At 44.7% G+C, this 22,502-nt stretch overlaps 1 protein-coding gene across 3 annotated transcripts in view; it reads right to left on the bottom strand.

The window, feature by feature from the left end:
• Window positions 1–1,352: 1,352 nt before the first annotated feature.
• Window positions 1,353–22,502, bottom strand: part of trabd2b (TraB domain containing 2B) — a 75,064-nt gene continuing 53,914 nt past the window's right edge. The window contains exons 5-7 of one of the 3 annotated variants that reach the window (XM_041839431.1): window positions 6,272–6,368; window positions 2,571–2,846; window positions 1,353–2,359 (exon numbers count right to left, since the gene is read on the bottom strand). In XM_041839431.1, coding sequence (XP_041695365.1) covers window positions 2,122–2,359; window positions 2,571–2,846; window positions 6,272–6,368 — 611 coding nt within the window. In that variant the 3' untranslated portion in view covers window positions 1,353–2,121. The remainder of the gene's footprint in view (window positions 2,360–2,570; window positions 2,847–6,271; window positions 6,369–22,502) is intronic. The other 2 variants (XM_041839432.1, XM_041839433.1) reach the window with 2 other exon arrangements.

Genomic DNA, 22,502 nt, shown 5'->3' with positions numbered 1-22,502 from the left:
GGCTCTGTTAGGTTAATTAAAAGCAGCCGGTGTACAGGACTAGAGGAACTTCCAGCAACAACATGCCTGAGTCATATGGGTCAACGTGGATTTCGGGAATGACTGAACGTGTGACAATAACTAAATAAAAATGATAATGAATGAATGAATAAATAAATAACATGTTTCATATAAATAGATAGGCTTGCCTAGATAAGGGTTGAGGCTATGCATAACATTATACTGTGCCATTGAATTAAGAACGTTTTAATCACCGTTGTGGGTTTTGTAGGTGAAACAGTGCTCCCACAATTAAGAAAATTCACAAACCTCTCTTTTCTCTGCATAGTCCTATACTGTATGATGATTGCTCACATTAGGCACCATTAGTCAGAAACCTGTCACATTTAATTTGACATATTGAACAAAGAAACAAAGAAATAACGATCCATTTGTTTTATTCTGCACAAAAAAATTACTTTAACAAATGAAATCCCAAAGGTAAAAATACATCTAAAGAGCTGTAGCCTACTCTGATAGATGCAATGTGGAATAGGCCTACACTGTAAAACATTTTTTAATACTCTTTGGATCAACCTTAAAAAATATCGTCAACTGGTTACAAGTATATGAGTTTCGTTTTCTCAATAAATAAATAAAAAAAATTTTTTTACCAGGCGGCCTAAATTAACCAAATTAATTGAACCACTGAAATTGTGTTTCGTTTTTTTTTTTATCAAATGACATCAGTTTAAATAAATAAAGGTATAGCCCTATGGTGTGATCTACACTGAATTGGATTAGATCAAATAATATGGCACCAGTGAAAATACGACAATCCTAGTTTCTAGTTTTCAAAGTGCTATAAACTAAGCGCTTTGTTTGAGTTCTTGGAATAGTCAACTCACTGTCACCATTGCCACCTGTTGTAGACTAGCCTACTGCAGAAAATAACATTTGCGCTAAAGCTTACGCTGTTGGAAATTATACATAATATATATACTTTGACTACATAAAAGCTAACAAGAGCGTTGCTGAAAGTGGTGGGAGTAGCAGAGGTGTCCATGACCACGGAGCCTTAATTGGTTTCATATTGGAGCTTGAGCATTTTGTGATTTTTGTTTTTTTGTTTAAGCCGCTGTTGCCACCTGGTGGTGAAAGTAGAACCATACCGTGAAACTTGATGACCAATCCCTGCATGCCAATTGGAACCAGTAGAGGGCAGTGAATTCACTTCTTGGAGAATTCCCCTCTACATTTTCTGTAAGTCTAGGCTTACCTTTACATTTGTGCACTGTGCTTGAAATGGAATACTAACTGGCATTAGCATGGACATGCAGGCCTAGAAAAATAAGCACTCCAAGAAACCTGAGTGAATTTCCAAAAGTTTATTTTTCCAGTAATCATCAAATGCAAGAAAATATACTCTTTGAGAAATAATAAATATACAATATTTCTTTATGAACAAAATGCACAATTTACAAAAACTTCACTGTGTGTGTGCTCCACATCCTATGTCTATAAGATATCAGACCTTATTACAGAGTTATAGCTGTTATTATAGTCATTAGTGTGTCTATTCTCATCATTAATATCAATATTATTCATAATAATAACACTTAATTTAAGGTGGTTTTAGACACCTCACAGACTCTTCTGAGAGTTACAGACCTTGTGCTATACTCCTTGTTTTATCATATTGCTTTCTTGGGATTTTAAGACTCGGCCTGACAACTTCATAATATGGATGTCGTATATACAGTATCTTCCATTAGTTCTCTGATAGAGACCGTTTATCCATTTTGTCATGGGTGAAAGTTATTCCACAGTGTGAGTTTAAAGGACTTTTCACAGACTGATCCTGCTCCATTCCCTGAAGCCTGAAGACGGACAGCTCTGTCTCAGAAGTCCTTGGTGTGTCTGTCTGTCTGTCTGTCTGTTGTCCCCTACCCTCATATCCATGTCCACAGGTTCTATGTTCTGTGGATGTTCCAGGCCCATAGCAGTTTATTTCCACCTCCAGTTCCCGTTTGCAGAATCTTTATATGTAGATCTTTGTATGTTCTAGGGTTCTAGGCACATAACAGTGCTCAGGTATGGAGACAGTGTTAGTGTGTCTGTGGAGAGAGCTCCACCGTGTGGTCAGGAGGTGAACAGCAGGTGCGAGGTGAGTAACGTTAGTAGGCAAGCGAGGGCGTGGGTGGTGCCGATGGTGGACTGGGCTGAGCTGGGGGTGGGCAGCGCGGAGGGTGAGGCCTGGCTGGGCGGCTCCAATGGGGGGTAGAGGCCTGTCCTCCTCCTCTGCTCCTGGTGGGTGAGGAGAGGCTCCACCGTCACGTAGCCATTGGTTATCCTCACAGTCGGCTGAGGAGTTGTGCTGCTGGAGGGTGAGAGAACAAGATCAGTCAGGTTAACAGGAACACTGTGGTAGTTTCTGCCAGAGCTTGTTCCTGTCTCTCGCTGTGTGAGTGTTCTATGAGTGTGCAGTTGCACTGTCTGCTGCTCTTCATTTTATGCAATTTTTTTGTTGTCATTGAATGGTTTCAATAAAGAGCTAGAGACAGTGTGTGTTTGTTCCCCTCTTCTCTCACCCGTCACCGATGCGGACCCACAGGTCACTGAAGAGGCGTGGGCGGCCATGGCCGCGGTGGGCCTTCCGGGGGCGCTTGTGTCTCCCAAACTCCTCTAGCTGGCTCAGGCTGTCTGGCAGCAGCATGTGGGGCAGCTCCTCATCCTCCAGCTCCTCCAGACCATCCAGGCTATCATCCAGATCTGAGGGGCTGGTCACCCAGTCAGAGGGAGCGGCTGTACCCGCATCGGAGCCCCCATTGCTGGGGTTATCTGTTGGTTCTCTGTGGGACAGAACACTATATGCTTGTTGAATATCATAGCATTATGGTATAGACCTGGCTGTGTGTTCACTCATCACTAGCATAGATTAAAGATAACAGAATGATGTTGGTGAGCAGTTTATGTAAGATATTTTAGGGAGGTTCTCCTTATATGCTGTGTGTGAATGTGTAATGGTGTGTGGTTTAAGGTGACCTGACTGCCATGGTGCTTTCTAGTCTACCTATATGGTCCAAAGGGCTTTGAACTTCAAACAGGGACACGATGCCCTCTGTGCTTGTAAAACGTTTACTAAGTGTCTAAATCAGCCACAAGGGAGGAAACTGTAACCCATGTGGAGGCTTGTCTGAGTGACATCTGCCCCAACCACCTTGACAACTCAATACCTTAGAAATTCATCCTTACCATATTTATTTCATTGAAGTAGTCACTAATGTAACACGGTCGGATAGGTGAAAGTAAGGGTTCAATTACATTGCTTTGATCAACACAATCATGTGCAAGCAGGAAAGGAGGAAGTTAGAATACATTTCAAAAGTATTGAAACATGGCCCTACACTAATCCACAAGGAGTTCATTCCTTACCTGTCTTTCCCTATCTGGTTACCGGTAGTTGCCTGTAGGCACAGGTCTATGATCAGAAAACCCCCAAACCCCATATACCTTAACATCTAGGGGAAACTTCTTCCTACTATGCATATGAAGGGTCATATTGCTTTCCCATCAGTAAACACCCTGGATGTTTGACATCATAATGAGGCCCTAGGTCCAGACCACACAGTGCTCAGTTCTGTGTTTGCCAGTGTAATACTGACTACAGTGGCTGGCTGTGGGCTATAGCCACTCTACACTGAGTCACTTTTTCCTTCTGTCATAATATCTCTATTGAGCAGAGAACACGTGATGCCTCTGGGTTCAGGCTCAGTTTTGAGGTTTACACTTCATAAACACCCGACAAGCTTCCTGACATATTGTGTTGTTGTGTCACCTCATATCAGAGAGCACAACATGCTTTGAGGGGTTTTGTGTTTTGTGTTTCGACCACAATCAGTCATTCCACTTGTCAGTTTTTGAAACAGAACTGCTGTGGCCTTCAGCTCGGCTGGGGCCTGGTCTGTGTATGAGCCAGGGAGGAACGGTTTGCTTACAGCTGGAATTTGCAGTGGGGAAGTGAGTTTGTAAAAGCAGTGGCTGGATGGGAGATTTTACTGTAGCTCTGCTTTATGTGATTTCCCTTGCTGTTCCTAATTTTTCAATTTTCACCCTAGTTCAAGTGAATGCTGTAACCATTATCGCTGCTATTTTAATGGGCCCGACCTGCTCGGCCCTTGGATCAACCCCCCCCAAGTCCTCCTGCTGCTGCCTGCATGCTGGGGTGTTCGGGGTGGGAGAGTTCACAGGGGAGACTGGGGGCTGGTTTGCGTGAGGAGATGCAGCACCCCTCTCCAGGAGGCAAATGGTTGAGGCCTTTCTATGAGGTGGCCATGCAAGGGGTAGCTGGGAGCAGGCTGGCCCACCTCTCACAGCTGGCGGGGGGAGGGAGTGAGGGTTGGGGGAATCAAAGAATTCCTATTTAGCTGAGCTCTGGTTGTGTAATGGTGTACTACATGTACTGAAACATGTGTGCTACATTTAGCACATCTGTGGGGGTCAATTAGTACATGTAATGTGTTTCTGCTCTGGAGTGAACACGGTTGATGTGGGATTGTAAAGTTATGGGGTAACTTGTGACTGTGTGTTTGTGAGAGGGTTCATATGAATTAGTGCCCAATGCCCATACATACACTACCAGTCAAAAGTTTGGACAAACCTATTAATTCAAGGGCCTTTCTTTATTTTTTCTATTTTTTACATTGTAGAATAATAGTGAAGACATAAAAACTATGAAATAACACATATGGAATCATGTAGTAAACAGAAAAGTGTTCAAATCAAAATATATTTTATATTTGAGATTCTTCAAATAGCCACCCTTTGCTTTGATGACAGCTTTGCACACGCTTGGCATTCTCTCAACCAGCTTCACCTGGAATGCTTTTCCAACAGTCTTGAAGGAGTTCCCACATATGCTGAGCACTTGTTGGCTGATTTTCCTTCACTCTGCGGTCCGACTCATCCCAAACCATCTCAATTGGGTTGAGGTCGGGGGATTGTGGAGGCCAGGTCATCTGATGCAGCACTCCATCACTCTCCTTCTTGGTAAAATAGCCCTTACACAGCCTGGAGGTGTGTTGGGTCATTGTCCTGTTGAAAAATAAATGATAGTCCCACTAATCCCAAACCAGATGGGATGGCGTATCGCTGTAGAATGCTGTGGCAACCATGCTGGTTAAGTGTGCCTTGAATTCTAAATAAATCGCAGACAGTTTCACCAGAAAAGCACCCCCACACCATAATACCTCCTCCTCCATGCTTTACGGTGGGAACTACACATGCGTAGATCATCCGTTCACCCACACCGCGCCTCACAAAGACACGGCGGTTGGAACCAAAAATCTCCAATTTGGACTCCAGACCAAAGGACACATTTCCACCGGTCTAATGTCCATTGCGCGTGTTTCTTGGCTCAAGCAGGTCTCTTCTTCTTATTGGTGTCCTTTAGTATTGGTTTCCTTGCAGCAATTCGACCATGAAGGCCTGATTCACACAGTCCCCTCTGAACAGTTGATGTTGAGATGTGTCTGTTACTTGAACTGTGAAGCATTTATTTGGGCTGCAATTTCTGAGGCTGGTAACTCTAATGAACCTATCCTCTGCAGCAGAGGTAAGTCTGGGTCTTCCATTCCTGTGGCGGTCCTCATGAGAGCCAGTTTCATCATAGCGCTTGATGGTTTTGCGACTGCACTTGAAGAAACTTTAAAAGTTCTTGACATTTTCCGTATTGACTGACCTTCATGTCTTAAAGTAATGATGGACTGTCGTTTCTTATTTGTTTCTTATATTATTTTGCTTATTTGAGCTGTTCTTGCCATAATATGGACATGGTATTTTACCAAATAGGGCTATCTTCTGTATACACAACACAACTGATTGGCTCAAACGCATTAAGAAGGAAAGAAATTCCACAAATTAAATTTTAACAAGGCACACCTGTTAATTGAAATGCATTCCAGGTGACTACCTCATGAAGCTGGTTGAGAGAATGCCAAGAGTGTGCAAAGCTGTCATCAAGGCGAAGGGTGGCTATTAGAAGAATGTCAAATATAACATATATTTGGATTTGTTTAACACTTTTTTGGTTACTACATGATTCCATATGTGTTATTTCATAGTTTTGATGTCTTCACTATTATTCTACAATGTAGAAAATAGTAAAAATAAAGAAAAACCCTTGAATGAGTAAGTGTGTCCAAACTTTTGACTGGTACTGTATGTATCAATGTGTGTGTATGTGTTTGGGTTGTAGCCCTGCTGTGTGGGCGGCGTGTGTCTCTGTACTCACTCTGGGATTGGTTCCTGGTAGTGTGACGGTGTGTGCACCACCTCATAGCCCTCCTGTCTCAGGATGTCCAACACACTGTGGTTCCCCAGGAAGTGACCTAACAGGAAACACAACAGGTCAGTTCACATCTCAGATAGGGCTGTACATGATAGATAGGGCCCAGAGTTTTTCCTGATCAGGCAATGTGGTCCAGAAAATGTATTCTCCTTAGTAATGATAACAGATGGTTACATGATAGTCTCTAGTCTGAAACAGAGGTCTGAAAAGACATGATAGTCTCTAGTCTGAAACAGAGGTCTGAAGAGACATGATAGCCTCTAGCCTGAAACAGAGATCTGAAGAGACATGATAGCCTCTAGCCTGAAACAGAGATCTGAAGAGACATGATAGTCTCTAGTCTGAAACAGAGGTCTGAAGAGACAGGGCAGCCCCTGTTGTGGTGGTAGTGGGACCATCCTTAGTTCCTAACACATACTGGCCCTTGATCATTCACTACACTTGTTCCTAATGACCCCATATTGTAGTGCACTCTGCTCCTGGTCCCCTTCCCCAAACCCTGTGTGTGTGTGTGTATGTGTGTGATTCCTTCACTCTGACATCAAACAGACAGGCCCCAGCCCCACTCTGATGAAAGCTGTTTTATTCCTCTCTACAGTTGATAATCCCAGGTGTCACTCAACCCAGCAATAAGGCCTAATGCTCTCTGACATCACCCCCTCAGCATGCTCCTTCAGCTTATTAACAGCACGCTGACAATCTTCAAGGCCCCTAGCTCGCCAGCTTTTTTCAGATCCCCTATTTTATTATTATGATTTTTCTGATCATTCCTGAGGGGGAAAAAAGCAGTGCTACACTTTCTTGGCGGCGGAGTTCAAAGGCTGCGTTGGGATTGGCATGATGAGTGAGGAGAGGCTGTCGCAGAGTGTCGGCCAGTTCAGACAGCCAGATTACAGCACTCTCCCTCCCCCACACCAGGCCCCTCCAGAGAAGAGAAGAGAGGAGAGAGGAGGGGGGTGGGGGTGGTGGGGGGGTCGCAGGATGGCCAAGAAAATCATCAGGGACCTCAGCTACCCGAGCCACGGCCTGTTCTTCCCGCTTCCATCACTCAGACGTGGGAATACAGGAGCATCATGGCTAAAACTAACAGACTGGCCAATAACTACACCCAGATCATCAGGCTGCTGAATACCCACCACCCCAATTGACATTGAATAGACACCACTACTCCTTCCACCCTCCACTCCGCCTTTCTACTCCTCTCCTCCTCTCTCCTCCTCTCTCCTGTCCCCTCCACAGCTGAAGGCTGCTCCCAGAATGGACGCTGACAGCTTCAGTGACCCTCATGTCTGTGTAAAGCAGATATTTCATTCATTTCAGCTATGAAGCCCTTTTATGGTCAGTGAAAAAAAGCACTGTGCATTCCTCCTGTGATGTCAAGCTGTCTGATGTGTCTTGTTTATTTTGTCTCTGTTTGATGTCATACATAAACAGTCTGAACAGAGTTCTTACAGAGGCGTACGGTTACCACAGGCAGAGGAGGTCATTTAGTCTGGTCCGGGGTATGTGTGGGATGAATTATAAGTATGTGTGTGTGTGTGTGTGCATGTGTGTGTGGTCATCTCTCTTCCTGGCCACCAGACAGCCACAGAGATCAGGACTATAGCCAGGAACACACACCTGCTACAGGGGGCCAAATGTACCCTCACCTCTCTCTGGTCTGCCCTGTCTCTCAGAGTGACTGTGTCTGACTCTAGAGACTATTAGAGGAGGTAGAAAATACATTTCTGATATCTTGCATTCTTCTCTCTTTCTTGATTTGTGAGGGCGCTTTCACATATCCCCTGTATGAGCCTGGAGCGCTTGGTACCCTGATCCGAGCTATAAAGCATGTGCGAAACACAAACGAACCCAGACTGAAACGAATCCTGGACTTGTGTGAGTAACGGTTCCAAAAATCCAGGACGAGAGTACCAGGTATTGTGACGCGGCAGCGCGAGTCGCGTGGAACTTTTTATTTGTTGTAAACTAGCTAGCTTGCTAACGTTATGTAGAATGTACGTCTCTCAAATCACACCCTGAAACAGTTATTTTCAGGTCTTGTAAAAGCAAAACATAATGTTCCAGGAAACCGAATGTCAGTGGGTGCTGTAGGTGGGTGTGGTGCAGGAATCAGATGCAGGACGCAGAAAAATAAGTCCAATAGACTTTAGTGAATAGCACACTCAAAAAAACGAGTCAAACGCCCGGAGGCGAGAAAGTCCGCACACAGGCGAAAACCAAAAGGCGCACAAAACAGTGCGTAAATAACCTCCTAACACAGAGGAGGAAAATACCAAATGCACAAGGCAACAGTAGCGCACAAACACGACAGCGAAACAATCACACACAAACACAGACACACACAACAAGAACTAAATAGAACACTAACGAGGACTAACTAGACACAGGTGTACAACATCAAGACCAAACCAAACGAACATGAAACATAGATCGGTGGCAGCTAGTACTCCGGAGACGACGACCGCCGAAGCCTGCCCGAACCAGGAGGAGGAGCAGCCTCGGCCGAAACCGTGACACCGAACCAGGGTTCCAAATGTCATATGTAAAAATGCCCTCAATCCCTCACCCACACCCAAAACACCCACACACACAAACAAACATTCAAACACACCTGCACCACACACAAACACACACATTCAGTCTCTCTGTCCCCATCCCTCTCTCCTCTATTGTAGCGTGTGTCTTGTTGCCACCCAGGCTGAGGGCTTCGTGGGCCTGACTCCAGCCGTGTCAGCACCTCATTACTCAAACAGCCCGTCCTTGCCTTTCTCCGCTCCTCCCTCCCTCCATCCCTCCCTCTCCCCATCCCTGCACCCTGTCAATATAACCAAGCGACGCTGGATGGGGAGAGGACATAGGGATAATCCCTCTACTATAGAGAGTGATGTGGATAGGCACAGGCAAGAGGGAGATGGAGGCTGTACCAGCGTCAGAAGGAGAGAGGGATCCATGCCCTCAGAGCATGGGCAGGCAGGCTGGTTGGTGGACACCTGAGGTGGAGGAGGGGGACGATGACGCACACCTCCACACACAGAACACACAGAACACACGCTGGGCACTGTTACTATGCTGCAAACAAACACAAGCTGTTGCTTTACAGGCTATGGAACAGCAGACCATGAAAAAAGGGAGAAGAGAAGACAGGGGGTGGAGAGAGAGAGAGAGAGAGAGAGAGGTGATGGATGGAATGGAATAAAACACACAAATCTGGACTCCAACAAAACAAGTCGGCCAAGGAAAATAAGGATGGATTCCTCCACCCTAATTGGAAATATGAGCGCTATCTGATGTTTCTGTATGTGTGTGCGCGCGCGTGTGTGTGCGTGCGTTCACAACGTGCAAGTGTGTGTGTGTATACTGTATGTGGGTGTGCGTGTGTATGCATGCAATCGTGTGTGCGTGTGCGTGTGTACGTGTGCACTCGTGTGTGGGCACGTGCATGTGTGCGTGAGTGTGTGCCTGCCTCTGTAGAGATGCTCAGGGAAGTCCCTGTCTGACTCAGCCCCTTCCACAATGTGAGAATGAGTAATGTAACAAAGCTTTAATAACTCCAGCATCCCTGTACCCTAACCCTGGGTGTACATTTACACTTTTACAGTACCAGCACATCTATAAATCACCTCCCAGCCTTCCAGTCAACCAACCGGGGGAGAGAAATTCTAGCCGAAGTGCATCTGAACTAGCTGAACCATGGTGTTGAACAGAGCACCTCTCGCTTGACGTGTAAATCTAAAGGAGGGAATCAGGAAATTCTACCCTGAAGCTCTCAGGCTCTGTTTTAGTAGTAGGATTAATGGGAATCAGGAGTGTTTCCCCTCCTTATCCCTCTCTCCTCCCCTCCTCCCCTTCATAATGATTTCATTTCCTATGCATGCAGCCCAATAAGTGCTTCCACCGGTGGAGTGTGATGACCGATGACCGGGAACGGTCGTGTCCTGGTCCCCTAATGCATCAAGTCACCACTGGCCATTTTTATATGTATAACATGGAATGATTCCTTGGCTAATAGCACCCTTCTACAACTGTTTATTTAAGACTGCACATTACACCCTCGTCTACCCCCTGTGGAGTGGGTGAGACCCTCTGAGTGCCATTACCGGTGGGGTGTGATGGCCGACAATTGTGAATGGTCATGTCCCGGTCCTGGTCCCCTAATGGATCAAATCAGCAAAAGCCATTTATACTCATTTACCCCCTGTAGGTCAACCACCTTTATGCTGCATACTCAGAGACCCACAGCCTGACCATGGCGACCTTGGTTCTGGACCACATGGACTATGTCAGGACCACTGTAGGGGTCAATGGTTTTCTGTAGGAACATTTAAAGTGTTTCCCGCTGGCTTTCCATATTTAGACTGTGTCTGCCAGACCCCACAGGCTACAGCCACTGCTGCTATGCTGCTGTGTGTGAACCTCCCCTGGCAGACAGAGACAGAGAGAGGGATGGAGGAGGGAAGGAGCGAGAGAGACTGCGGAAGAAGAGAGATGAAAGAGGGAGGTAGCGCGAGAGAAAAGATCAGGAGGAGGGGGAGACATTGATTTGCTGGGCTGGGCCTGTGGTGGGGTTAAAACATTTAGTGAAAATTGCCCCCTCAGTTTGTTTTTGTTGCTGACAGCTGAGGTCTTAACTCCTTCTCTGCTAGGACAAGACGGGAGGGGGGAGGGCAGCTGGCAGGCGTCTGGAGAAAGGCTCCTTTCTTACACACAGACACACACACACACACACACACACACACACACACACACGCTGACGGTAGCTATGTGGTGCATACATATGATGGAAGCCATGGCATCCTCATAGACCCCCACTCAAAGGTCTCTTTATCGCTCTCATCTCATTCCTGCTCCACCTTTCATCATTTAATTTCCTCTCCTCCACCCTTCACCCCCTCATCCCCTCTTTATTGCAACAAGCCCCTCTGCTACATGTTAGATACATTTGTAGCTCTCAGATCCGCTGATACATAGTAATTCATGACAGACTTTAGACAAATTGTGTAAAGAATTGCAAGCATAATCGACATTGTGTGTCTGCGTACATTTGTATGTCCATGCAATACATGCAATGTGTGCCGGTGTGTGTGTGTGGCAAAGAGAAAGTGTGTGAACATGTGTGTTTGTATTACCGAGAGGAGAGTTATGGAGATGGAGTGAGTGTACATGTGTCAGTGCAATGTGGCGTAGCAGCCATTAGTGCTGAATGAGCTGTGATCTGTTGTTCCAGAGGCTAATGAAGTATGTAATCTACCAGCAGACTAATGAGCCCTGCGGATCTAATTAGAGCTGCCTGGGATCCCACCAGCACACAGGGACTGAGGTTGGCTACAGGCCTGACAGAGAGAGGGAATGAGGGAGGCTACAGGCCTGACAGAGAGAGGGACTGAGGTTGGCTACAGGCCTGACAGAGAGAGGGAATGAGGGAGGCTACAGGCCTGACAGAGAGAGGGACTGAGGGAGGCTACAGGCCTGACAGAGAGAGGGAATGAGGGAGGCTACAGACCTGACAGAGAGAGGGACTGAGGGAGGCTACAGGCCTGACAGAGAGAGGGACTGAGGGAGGCTACAGGCCTGACAGAGAGAGGGACTGAGGGAGGCTACAGGCCTGACAGAGAGAGGAAATGAGGGAGGCTACAGGCCTGACAGAGAGAGGGAATGAGGGAGGCTACAGGCCTGACAGAGAGAGGGAATGAGGGAGGCTACAGGCCTGACAGAGAGAGGGACTAGCACTATGGGCCCAACCCCTAACCTTACACCAGATTAATTATTAGTATTTATATTGATAACAGGGGATTGTGTCATACATACTGTATGTAGAATGCTATGGGTCAGGATATGTAATAATGCCAATACTGCGTTGGTGACAGACTGTCATGAGTCTGCTTTGCGCTGTATAGAGACTGTAAGGAGAGGAGACAGAAAAGTGGGGCTCCACACTGAGTCTGTTGCTAATGGGGAGATGACTGAAATATTATGTTTTAATATTGCACCTCTTCAGCTCTGACTAGTGAATCTAATATCAGACAGACCTTATACGCACGCCTGTGTGTGTGTATCTGCCTGCCTACTGTGTGTGTGTGTGTGTGTGTGTGTGTGTGTGTGTGTGTGTGTGTGTGTCTGTCTCTGTGTGTCTGTGTCTGTGTGTATGTGTGTGTACGTGTGAGTTAAAGATGTATGCAAGCCAAAAAAGGCTGTCTCCCTGCCACAGCCCCAGCTCAGCGACAGGGGAGACGGGGCCTGTGCATCGTCAGTCTCACGCACAGGACGGGGCGAGGGGGTGAGCAGGAGAGGGGGAGGCAGGGAGGGACACGTCAGCCCAACAGGGTGGGCACTAAGACAGAGGCACCACTGTTAAATCATACACGCCCACACCGATACAGTAACACACACCATGCCACACCTGTACAAATACAATACGAAACTATCAGAGGGAGACCACTAGTCCTCTTTCCTGGTGTCTCTTTCTCTCTCCTCCTCTCCTCCTCTCCTCTCCTCCTCTCCTCCTCTCCTCTTCCCCTCTCCACCTCCTCTTCTCCTCCTCTCCTCCTCTCCTCCCCTCCTCTCCTCTTCTCCTCCCCTCTCCTCCTCTCCCCCTCCCCTCCTCCTCTCCTCCTCTCCTCCTGTCCTCCTCCCTTCCTCCCCTCCTCTCCTCCTCTCCTCCTCCCGTTCTCCCCTCCTCTCCTCCTCTCCTCCTCTCTCTCTCCATAAAACATTCCTCCTGGGAGGAGGGGAAGACATGGAAAGACAGAGTGAGACAGAGCAGATGGAGTTAAAGAGGAGAGAGAGATAGCGTCAGTGTGATAAAGGGGGATGGAGGCAGACAGGAAAGCAGACAGAGACAGACGGAAGTAGAGAGAGAGGGGGAGGCATTGTGACAAAGCAGGCGACATCTAGAGTGCAAGAATACGACCATGGCTTTAACCCACACATGAACAATAACCTATTACACACACGTAAATAGACACACATGCATGCACAGTGCACACACAAACCCACAAACTTCTATAACAGACAAAAGCGACTTGTCTCAAATACAAATATTAGTATGTATTGTATTACTGTATATATTACAGTTTTTTTTCGATTGCTAACAAGCATTGTTCAATACTGCGGATACATGTGCAAAATTCTAAATACAGTTATCAAAACAACATGCAACTTGGCAATGCACATCCTACATGTCTCAAAAGAAACATTTTCTACTAAATGAAAGCGAATAGTCTCTCACAACATACACATTTTGTCATTCATTGTATCATGACCTACGAAACTCTAAAAACAGCTACCACTTGAAAATGTGTCAATTTGTCTTTAATATCATATTTTTTTAGATGAACCAACAGTCATTTTTACAAAAGAAGAGTGGCAAACCTGTACTGTATAGAATGTCCTGCAAGATATGTAAAGAAATAAAGCAGAAAGGCTGCAATATGCTTCAATATAATTTACTGTATTTTTGCATATTACTGTATTTTGCTTTTTGCAGAGTAATTCCAAAATGCACAAAAATATGTAATTCCAGTACTGTTAAACAAACAAAAAGTGTATACACACTATGAATATGCATAGCATATTGTCCAACTGAAACAGATATATAACAATGCTAGTCAACCCTGTCTGCTGCATTGGGCCACAAGTTCTCATCCACATCACACCGTATGGCCTCTCGCGCAATACACCTGGGAAAGAATATCTTTGCATGCTTGATCCATCCCTGGCAATCTTCTGCAGAGATATCCAGGCATCCTGCATTCATTGCATCCAATAGTGACATTTGACATAAACTTTCCACCTCCATGAGGAAAATAATTATTCTATGGGGTTGAGGAAGGGAGAGTAAGGGGGGAGGAAAAGTGACACCATCCCGGGATGGGCTGTAAACCACTCTGTGACTGCATGGGAGTGGTGAAATGCCACATTGTCCCATACAATCACCCAGGTTTCTATATTTCTTCTGACTTGCCCTCTTTCTTCACCTGGCAAAAGCCTTCCATTGAGGTCATCCATGAATGAAATGAATGACCTCTCAAAGGGAACAGTCTACACCTACTTCATGCTGATATGATGCTTTGTCAAAACCCTAGCAATGGTTGTCGTGCTTACACTTTCAACATTTTGAAATGTATTATTGTCTGCCAACACTCTCTCTTGAATTTCTCTGAGTTTTATGGCATTGTTGCTAATGACCATGTCAACAATTAGAGCTTCCTGCTGAGCAGAGAAAATCCTACCTCTCCCCCCTCCATTTGGTAACCGTTGGGTCCTAAAACAGAAATAAAATTACACACAAGTGGTTCGGAGAGCTTTTGCTCGATTTACTACTCTACAGTAATATTCAGTACAGTTAGATGCCCATGCAGAATGCATATCTTACCTGTTAGTTTGCTGGAAGGTTCTTATAATAGACGACACAGTTGAGCGTTGCAAATTTGGCTGCACTCTGAGACCAGCATCTCTCATTGATAGACCATGATTGACAACATGATCAATGATTGTAGCCCTAATCTCATCTGACACTACAACTCTGGGTCTTCCCCTCAGTCGTCTTCCACCACGGTTACGCAATCCTCTGCCTCTCCCGGCAATTTTTCCACCTCTGTAAGCCACTACATGATCTCTGGCTGGGTCCATGTTTATGTAAAATATATTCCAAAGATGTCCCCTTTTGTAGAGATCGTAATGACATAAAAATGAAAAACACCTGGGTAGGTCTTCAGTTACGTAATGTAGAATGAAAATCAGCTGTGAATAATTAAGAGTTATTATTATTTATTTTAGAATTTCTATTTTGCTATTCCAGCTATTCTTGAGGTGATTAATTTGTTTGGTACCTTCTCGGGATACAGAATAAATTGGAACAAGAGTGAATTAATGCCCATACGGTTACAAAACACCTCCTGGCTAGAACATCTTCCAGTTAAGTTATCTTCAGAAAAATGTATCTACCTTGGAATTGTAGTTACCAAACAATACTCCTTAATATTTAAAGAGAATTTCCCTTCTCTGATGCAAAATCTCAAGGCAAACATACAATTTTGGAGAACTCTTCCAATTTCTCTGCTCGGAAGAATTAATGCCATTAAAATGGTCTTCCTCCCACAACTGCTCAACCTATACCAGAACATCCCAGTATTCATACCTAAATCCTTTCATAAACAACTGGACTCTATTATCAATCCTTTCATCTGGGATTATAAAACCCACAGGATAGGTAAAAAACACCTATGTAAATCCAAGATGGAAGGAGGATTGTCTCTCCCAAATTTTATATTTTACTATTGGGCCGCTAACCTCCGCGCTGTTACGTTTTTGCTGGATGACGCACCTCCGCCATCCAGCTGGCTTAGCATGGAGCGGGAGGAGTGTCACCCCTTCTCTATTGGTGCTGTGATTTTGTCAGCTGTCAATCTGGAGATGTCACTTTACCGTAACAATCCTATTATACATAGCACAGTCCGAATCTGGAAGCAAATTAAAGTCCACTTTGAGCTTAGACCAATATCATTCATGCTCCCTGTTGCCAGGAATCCCTCCTTTGCCCCCTCTAACCTTGATAACACCTTTGAGCGATGGGGAGAGTTGGGGATAAGTACCATAGGGGATTTATATATAGGAGGGACCTTTGCTTCCTTTGAATCGCTGAGGGAAACTTATAACCTTCCCAGAAGTAACTTTTTCAGATACCTACAAATTAGAGACTATGTTAGAAAACACCTCCCAACATTTGGGAATGCTAAACCTTCCATGTTTGACGGATGCATAAAAATATGCCCCACCTCAGACAAACTGATATCTCGTCTATATGACACTTTTCAATCCGTAAGCGCACCCTCTACTGATGCCATTAAGGCAAAATGGGAGGAAGAACTAGGGACTGATATTTCGGTGGCAGACTGGGAGGATAGCTTGCAGTATATCCACACCTGCTCCATTAACTCCAGACATCGTCTCATACAATTTAAGATATTACACAGATTACACTATTCCAAAACTAAACTGCATAGGATATTTCCTGATGCATCCCCTATGTGTGATAAATGTCAGGCTGAGCAGGGTACACTACTCCACTGCTTTGCCCTATGCTCTAGTCTGTATGGTTATTGGTGTGGAATTTTTTGGGTCCTCTCTGAAGTTCTGGAGACTTCAATAGACCCAGACCCGCTTCTGATAATCCTGGGAGTGTCCGATTCCCTAAACGGATTAACCAACTCCCAAAAACAACTCATCTCTTACAGTCTCATTTCGGCAAAAAAATTAATCTTGTTGTTTTGGAAAAGGAGGGAAGCGCCCTCTACCAAATTATGGCTCAGCGAATTGGCAAACACTGTACACTTAGAAAGAATTAGATATATTCTGAACAATAAATTATCAACATTTGATCAAATCTGGCAGCCTTTCCTCTCTTACTTGGACCAGTCGGTGCTGTGAATTTGTACTCTTTAACACATTCTCAATTGTCATATTGTAATCTACCTTTGGGCAGCGTGTGCTGGCCCCGACATTCGAGCAGTCGGGAGGGGAATAGGGTGGAATGGGGGGGGTTACATCTACCCTTTTTCTTTCTACCTGTCCCTGTTCTGTATGTCGTCTTTTGTAATATTTGTTTTATGTCCAGAACTCTGGGTCTTGTTGTTCATGTCTGTTCTCTTATGTTTAGATAAGAACTGTATGTCTTTCATACCTGTACACCATTCTTGTGTGTGTTCAAAAAAAAATATTTGAACAGAATTTCTATTTTGCTTTTACTGTAGCAATGTAAAAATTGCAGTCTAATTCAATTTTCAGTAGCTTTTAAACTTGAGTTTAACAGTTTTGAAAAGGGTATCTTAACATTTGCAAAATGGTCTGTAGATACATAAAGTTTTGTTGGTAAATGTGTTTTTGTGAGACAAGTATTTATGTAATTTGAAAGATGTTGTCATTGAATGCATTTTGTGTCAAAGCAATGACAAATAATAATATAATAATATGCCATTTAGCAGACGCTTTTATCCAAAGCGACTTACAGTCATGTGTGCATACATTTTTACGTATGGGTGGTCCCGGGGATCGAACCCACTACCCTGGCGTTACAAGCGCCATGCTCTACCAATTGAGCTACAGATGATCCACAGGCTGCCACATAGAGTGTTGTGATAACTGTATTTAGAGTTTTGCACATGTATCCGCAGTATTGAACAATGCTTGTTAGCGATAGAATAAAACAGTAATAAACAACTCTCTAGGCCATACAACTCACTCGCCTCCGACCCCTCTCACACACACACACACACGCACTCGCACACACACACACACACACACACACACACACACACACACACACACACACACACACACACACACACACACACACACACACACACACACACACACACACACACACACACACACACACACACAACACAAACACACACACACACACACACACACACACACACACACACTGTAACACACTTTCTCTCCCTCACTGTGTATATTGGTGGCTGGGCTATGGCTGCTGCAGGACATTCCAGGGGATGTTTTCAATAAGGGAATGAAGGCAGCATCAAGGAACTAGCAAATGAAAAAGTGCTGAAACACTGGTCTCCGACTCCAACACACTGCCACACCAGCTCCTCCTCCTACATGTACGTGCGTATTGCTGCGTTATGTAGAGAAAGCGAGTGAGTGTGTGTGTCTGTGTGTGTGTCTGTGTGTGTGAGTGTGTGTGAGTGTGTGTGTGTGTGTGTGTGTGTGTGTGTGTGTGTGTGTGTGTGTGTGTGTGTGTGTGTGTGGGACGTGTTTAACTCTACCTTTGGGGACCAGAAGTCCCCACAAGAATAGTAAAAAAAAACAGAAATTTGACCAGCTGGGGACATTCTGTTAGTCCCCAAAAGTTCAAATACTATTTCTAGGGGTTTAGGGTTAAGTTAGAATTAGTGTTAGAATTAGAATTAGGTTGAGGGTTAGGAGCTAGGGTTAGTTTTAGGGTTAATGTTAGGAGCTACGGTTAGGAGCTAGGGTTAGGTTTAGGGTTAGAATTAAGGTTAGGTTTTCAGGTTAAGGTTAGGGTTAGGGTTAAGGTTAGGGTTAGGTTTAGGGTTAAGTTTAAGGTTAGGGGTTAGGGAAAATAGGATTTTGAATGGGACTGAATTGTGTGTCCCCACAAGGTTGTGTGTGTGTGTGTGTGTGTGTGTGTGTGTGTGTGTGTGTGTATCTATGTGTGTGTGTGTGTGTGCGTGTGTGTTCGTGTGTGTGTGTGGGTGTGTTTGTGTGGTTGGGTGGCTGTGTGTTTGTTGGCCAATGAAAGAGAAAGTGCGTGTGAGTATGCTCTTAACCAATTACTATCAGCTGGTGCTGTGTCATTCTGTCCATGGAAAAGTGTACAACATTGTCTTGGCCAGATCACCAGTGTAGTATGCCATACTGAAACAGTACTTACAGTAGAAGGCTGCTGCCCATGGTTCAGTAATTGTACAGTAACAGTAACAGTAACAGTAACAGTAACAGTAACACTACAGTAACAGTAACAGTAACAGTAACAGTAACAGTAACAGTAACAGTAACAGTAACAGTAACAGTAACAGTAACAGTAACACTACAGTAACAGTAACAGTAACAGTAACAGTAACAGTAACAGTAACACTACAGTAACAGTAACAGTAACAGTAACAGTAACAGTAATTGTAACAGTAACAGTAACAGTAACAGTAACAGTAACAGTAACACTACAGTAGCAGTAACAGTAACAGTAACAGTAACAGTAACAGTAACAGTAACAGTAACAGTACCAGTAACAGTACACTAACAGTAACAGTAACAGTAACAGTACAGTAGCAGTAACACTACAGTACCAGTACTAGTAACAGTATACTAACAGTAACAATAAAAGTAACAGTAACACGACAGTAACAGTAACAGTAACACTACATTAACAGTAACAGTAACAGTAACAGTAACAGTAACAGTAACAGTAACAGTAACAGTAACACTAGCGTACAGTAACAGTACACTAACAGTAACATTAACATTAACATTAACAGTAACAGTAACAGTAACAGTAACAGTAACAGTAACACGACAGTAACAGTAACACTACAGTTACAGTAACAGTAACACTACAGTAACAGTAACACTACAGTAACAGTAACAGTAACACTACAGTAACAGTAACAGTAACAGTACCAGTAACAGTAACAGTAACAGTACACTAACAGTAACAGTAACAGTAACAGTAACAGTAACAGTAACAGTAACAGTAACAGTAACAGTAACAGTAACAGTAACAGTAACAGTAACAGTAACAGTAACACTACAGTAGCAGTAACACTACAGTAACAGTAACAGTAACCGTAACAGTACTAGTAACAGTATACTAACAGTAACAATAAAAGTAACAGTAACACAACAGTAACAGTAACAGTAACACTACATTAACATTAACAGTAACAGTAACAGTAACAGTAACACTACATTAACATTAACAGTAACAGTAACAGTAACAGTAACAGTAACAGTAACAGTAACACTACATTAACATTAACAGTAACAGTAATAGTAACAGTACCAGTACCAGTACCAGTACCAGTACCAGTACCAGTAACAGTAACAGTAACAGTAACACTACAGTAACAGTAACAGTAACAGTAACAGTAACAGTAACAGTAACAGTAACAGTAACAGTAACAGTAGCAGTAACAGTAACAGTAACAGTAACAGTAACAGTAACATTAACAGTACCAGTACCAGTAACAGTAACAGTACACTAACAGTAACAGTAACAGTAACAGTAACAGTAACAGTAACAGGTACATTAACAGTACCAGTACCAGTACCAGTACCAGTACCAGTACCGGTACCAGTACCAGTAACAGTAACAGTAACAGTAACAGTAACAGTAACAGTAACAGTAACAGTAACAGTAACACTACAGTAGCAGTAACAGCAACACTACAGTAACAGTAACACTACAGTTACCGTAACAATAACACTACAGTAGCAGTAACAGTAACACTACAGTAGCAGCAACAGTAACACTACAGTAACAGTAACACTACAGTTACCGTAACAATAACACTACAGTAGCAGTAACAGTAACACTACAGTAGCAGTAACAGTAACACTACAGTAACAGTAACAGTAACACTACAGTAACAGTAACAGTAACACCCTGGATCATACAGTACAGTACAGTACAGAACAAAGCACTGGATAGATAGAGAGAGGGGGGAGATACAGACTGTACACAAAGTCAGTTCCTGCGAGAACAAGACAGTCTGTCCTAACATACTGCTGATGTGCCATAGCCTCAGTGATTTGGTACATAGCAGAGCAGCATATACAATAAATTGCATAACGTGGAGCAGCAATGCCCACTTCACTATAACACCACTCTCACTTTCATGCCAGAAACGTTCCCCGCAACAGGGGGCACCAGAGAGAGTCAGAGAGAGGGCCACTCTTATTGGATGGAGTATTTATTTTCTGCTTGTTATGTTATGACTCCATGATCCCCACTCTATTTTCATAAATAAGCTGTGTATGAAAATGAATAATGTCCGTGAGACGCTATATGTCATTACCCAGTGTCAGACACACACCGTGTACCATGGGGCTGCTAGAACTTTGGAACTGTGGGGAGATTTTGGCAAGGGGGAGAGGGTGTGGGGGGCGGATGCTGTGGCAAGATGAATGGCCTGCCCAACCCACGTTATACACACATCGTATAGTTTAATTACCCCCGGAAGCAGTAATGGAATGACACGGGTAACTCTAGAACGCCTTAACCTGAGCGCCCGCTCTTTTCCTCCCGTTCTTGTTTTCTTTCTGTAGTCTGGACATGGTTCCTGTAGAACGGCATCCAAGGCAAATGCAGCGGGGGCCGTTAATAGTTATCGGCCATATGGAAGGAAGGAGCTCTTATAAACAATAGTTCTCCTCCAGCTCTGCTCTACTCCGAGGAGTCTGCAGCTAGGAAGATGGAGAGGGTGCCAGAGAAGACCCTGGATGGATGGGCCAAGACAGACAGACAGGGACAGAGAAAGACAAACAGATAGAGATGATACAGAGAAAGACAGATGGTTGCAGAGAGAGAGAGTCCCGGTATGTGTTCCCATTGGCCTCCCCAGTACTATGCTCTATGAATGCATCTATAATGTGCTACGCATGTTTATCAGGCATTAGAACACTTCATAAGTAAAGTGGTAGCAGAAGATGATATCAGAAGGTGGCTGTGGGATATTTTGATATCAGCTTCTCTGAGGGTTGCTTCAGGCATATGAGAGAAAACCTAGAGAAAACATAGGTCTCCACGGTCTGGCGCTCGCGTGTGTGTGTACTCCCCGGGTTATCGCCCGGTTACGGCCGCGCTGCAGCCGTTTCCCATCAGCTCACACTACCTGTCAGCCCTCACACACACACACACACACACACACACACACACACACACACACACACACACACACACACACACACACACACACACACACACACACACACACACACACACACACACACACACACACCACACACACACACACAAAAACACACACACACACAAACACACACACACAGGCCTTTCAGCTGAAGGAACGCAGACGGACAGACAGACAGATGGCCCACCCACAGGTGACCTGGCACTCTGGCACTCTCCTGTTCACCTCTCAGGCACCCAGGAGAGGTCATCACAGGCCATTCACCATACACCAAACTCTCTACACCAACCCTATACCTCCTAGTCCACCCTACATCAGAGTCTATACCTCCCAGTCCACCCTACACCAGCCCTACATCAGAGTCTATACCTCCCAGTCCACCCTACACCAGCCCTACATCAGTGTCTATACCTCCCAGTCCACCCTAAACCAGCCCTACATCAGAGTCTATACCTCCCAGTCCACCCTACACCAGCCCTACATCAGAGTCTATCCCTCCCAGTCCACCCTACACCAGCCCTACATCAGAGTCTATACCTCCCAGTCCACCCTACACCAGCCCTACATCAGAGTATATACCTCCCAGTGCACCCTACACCAGCCCTACATCAGAGTCTATCCCTCCCAGTCCACCCTACACCAGCCCTACATCAGAGTCTATACCTCCCAGTGCACCCTAGACCAGCCCTACATCAGAGTCTATACCTCCCAGTCCACCCTACACCAGCCCTACATCAGAGTCTACACCTCCCAGTCCACCC

Source organism: Coregonus clupeaformis, chromosome 20 (genome assembly GCF_020615455.1).
Source record: "Coregonus clupeaformis isolate EN_2021a chromosome 20, ASM2061545v1, whole genome shotgun sequence".
Taxonomy (NCBI): domain Eukaryota; kingdom Metazoa; phylum Chordata; class Actinopteri; order Salmoniformes; family Salmonidae; genus Coregonus; species Coregonus clupeaformis.
The sequence above is the reverse complement of the archived record's forward strand: the minus strand, read 5'-3'. Positions and strand labels throughout refer to the sequence as shown.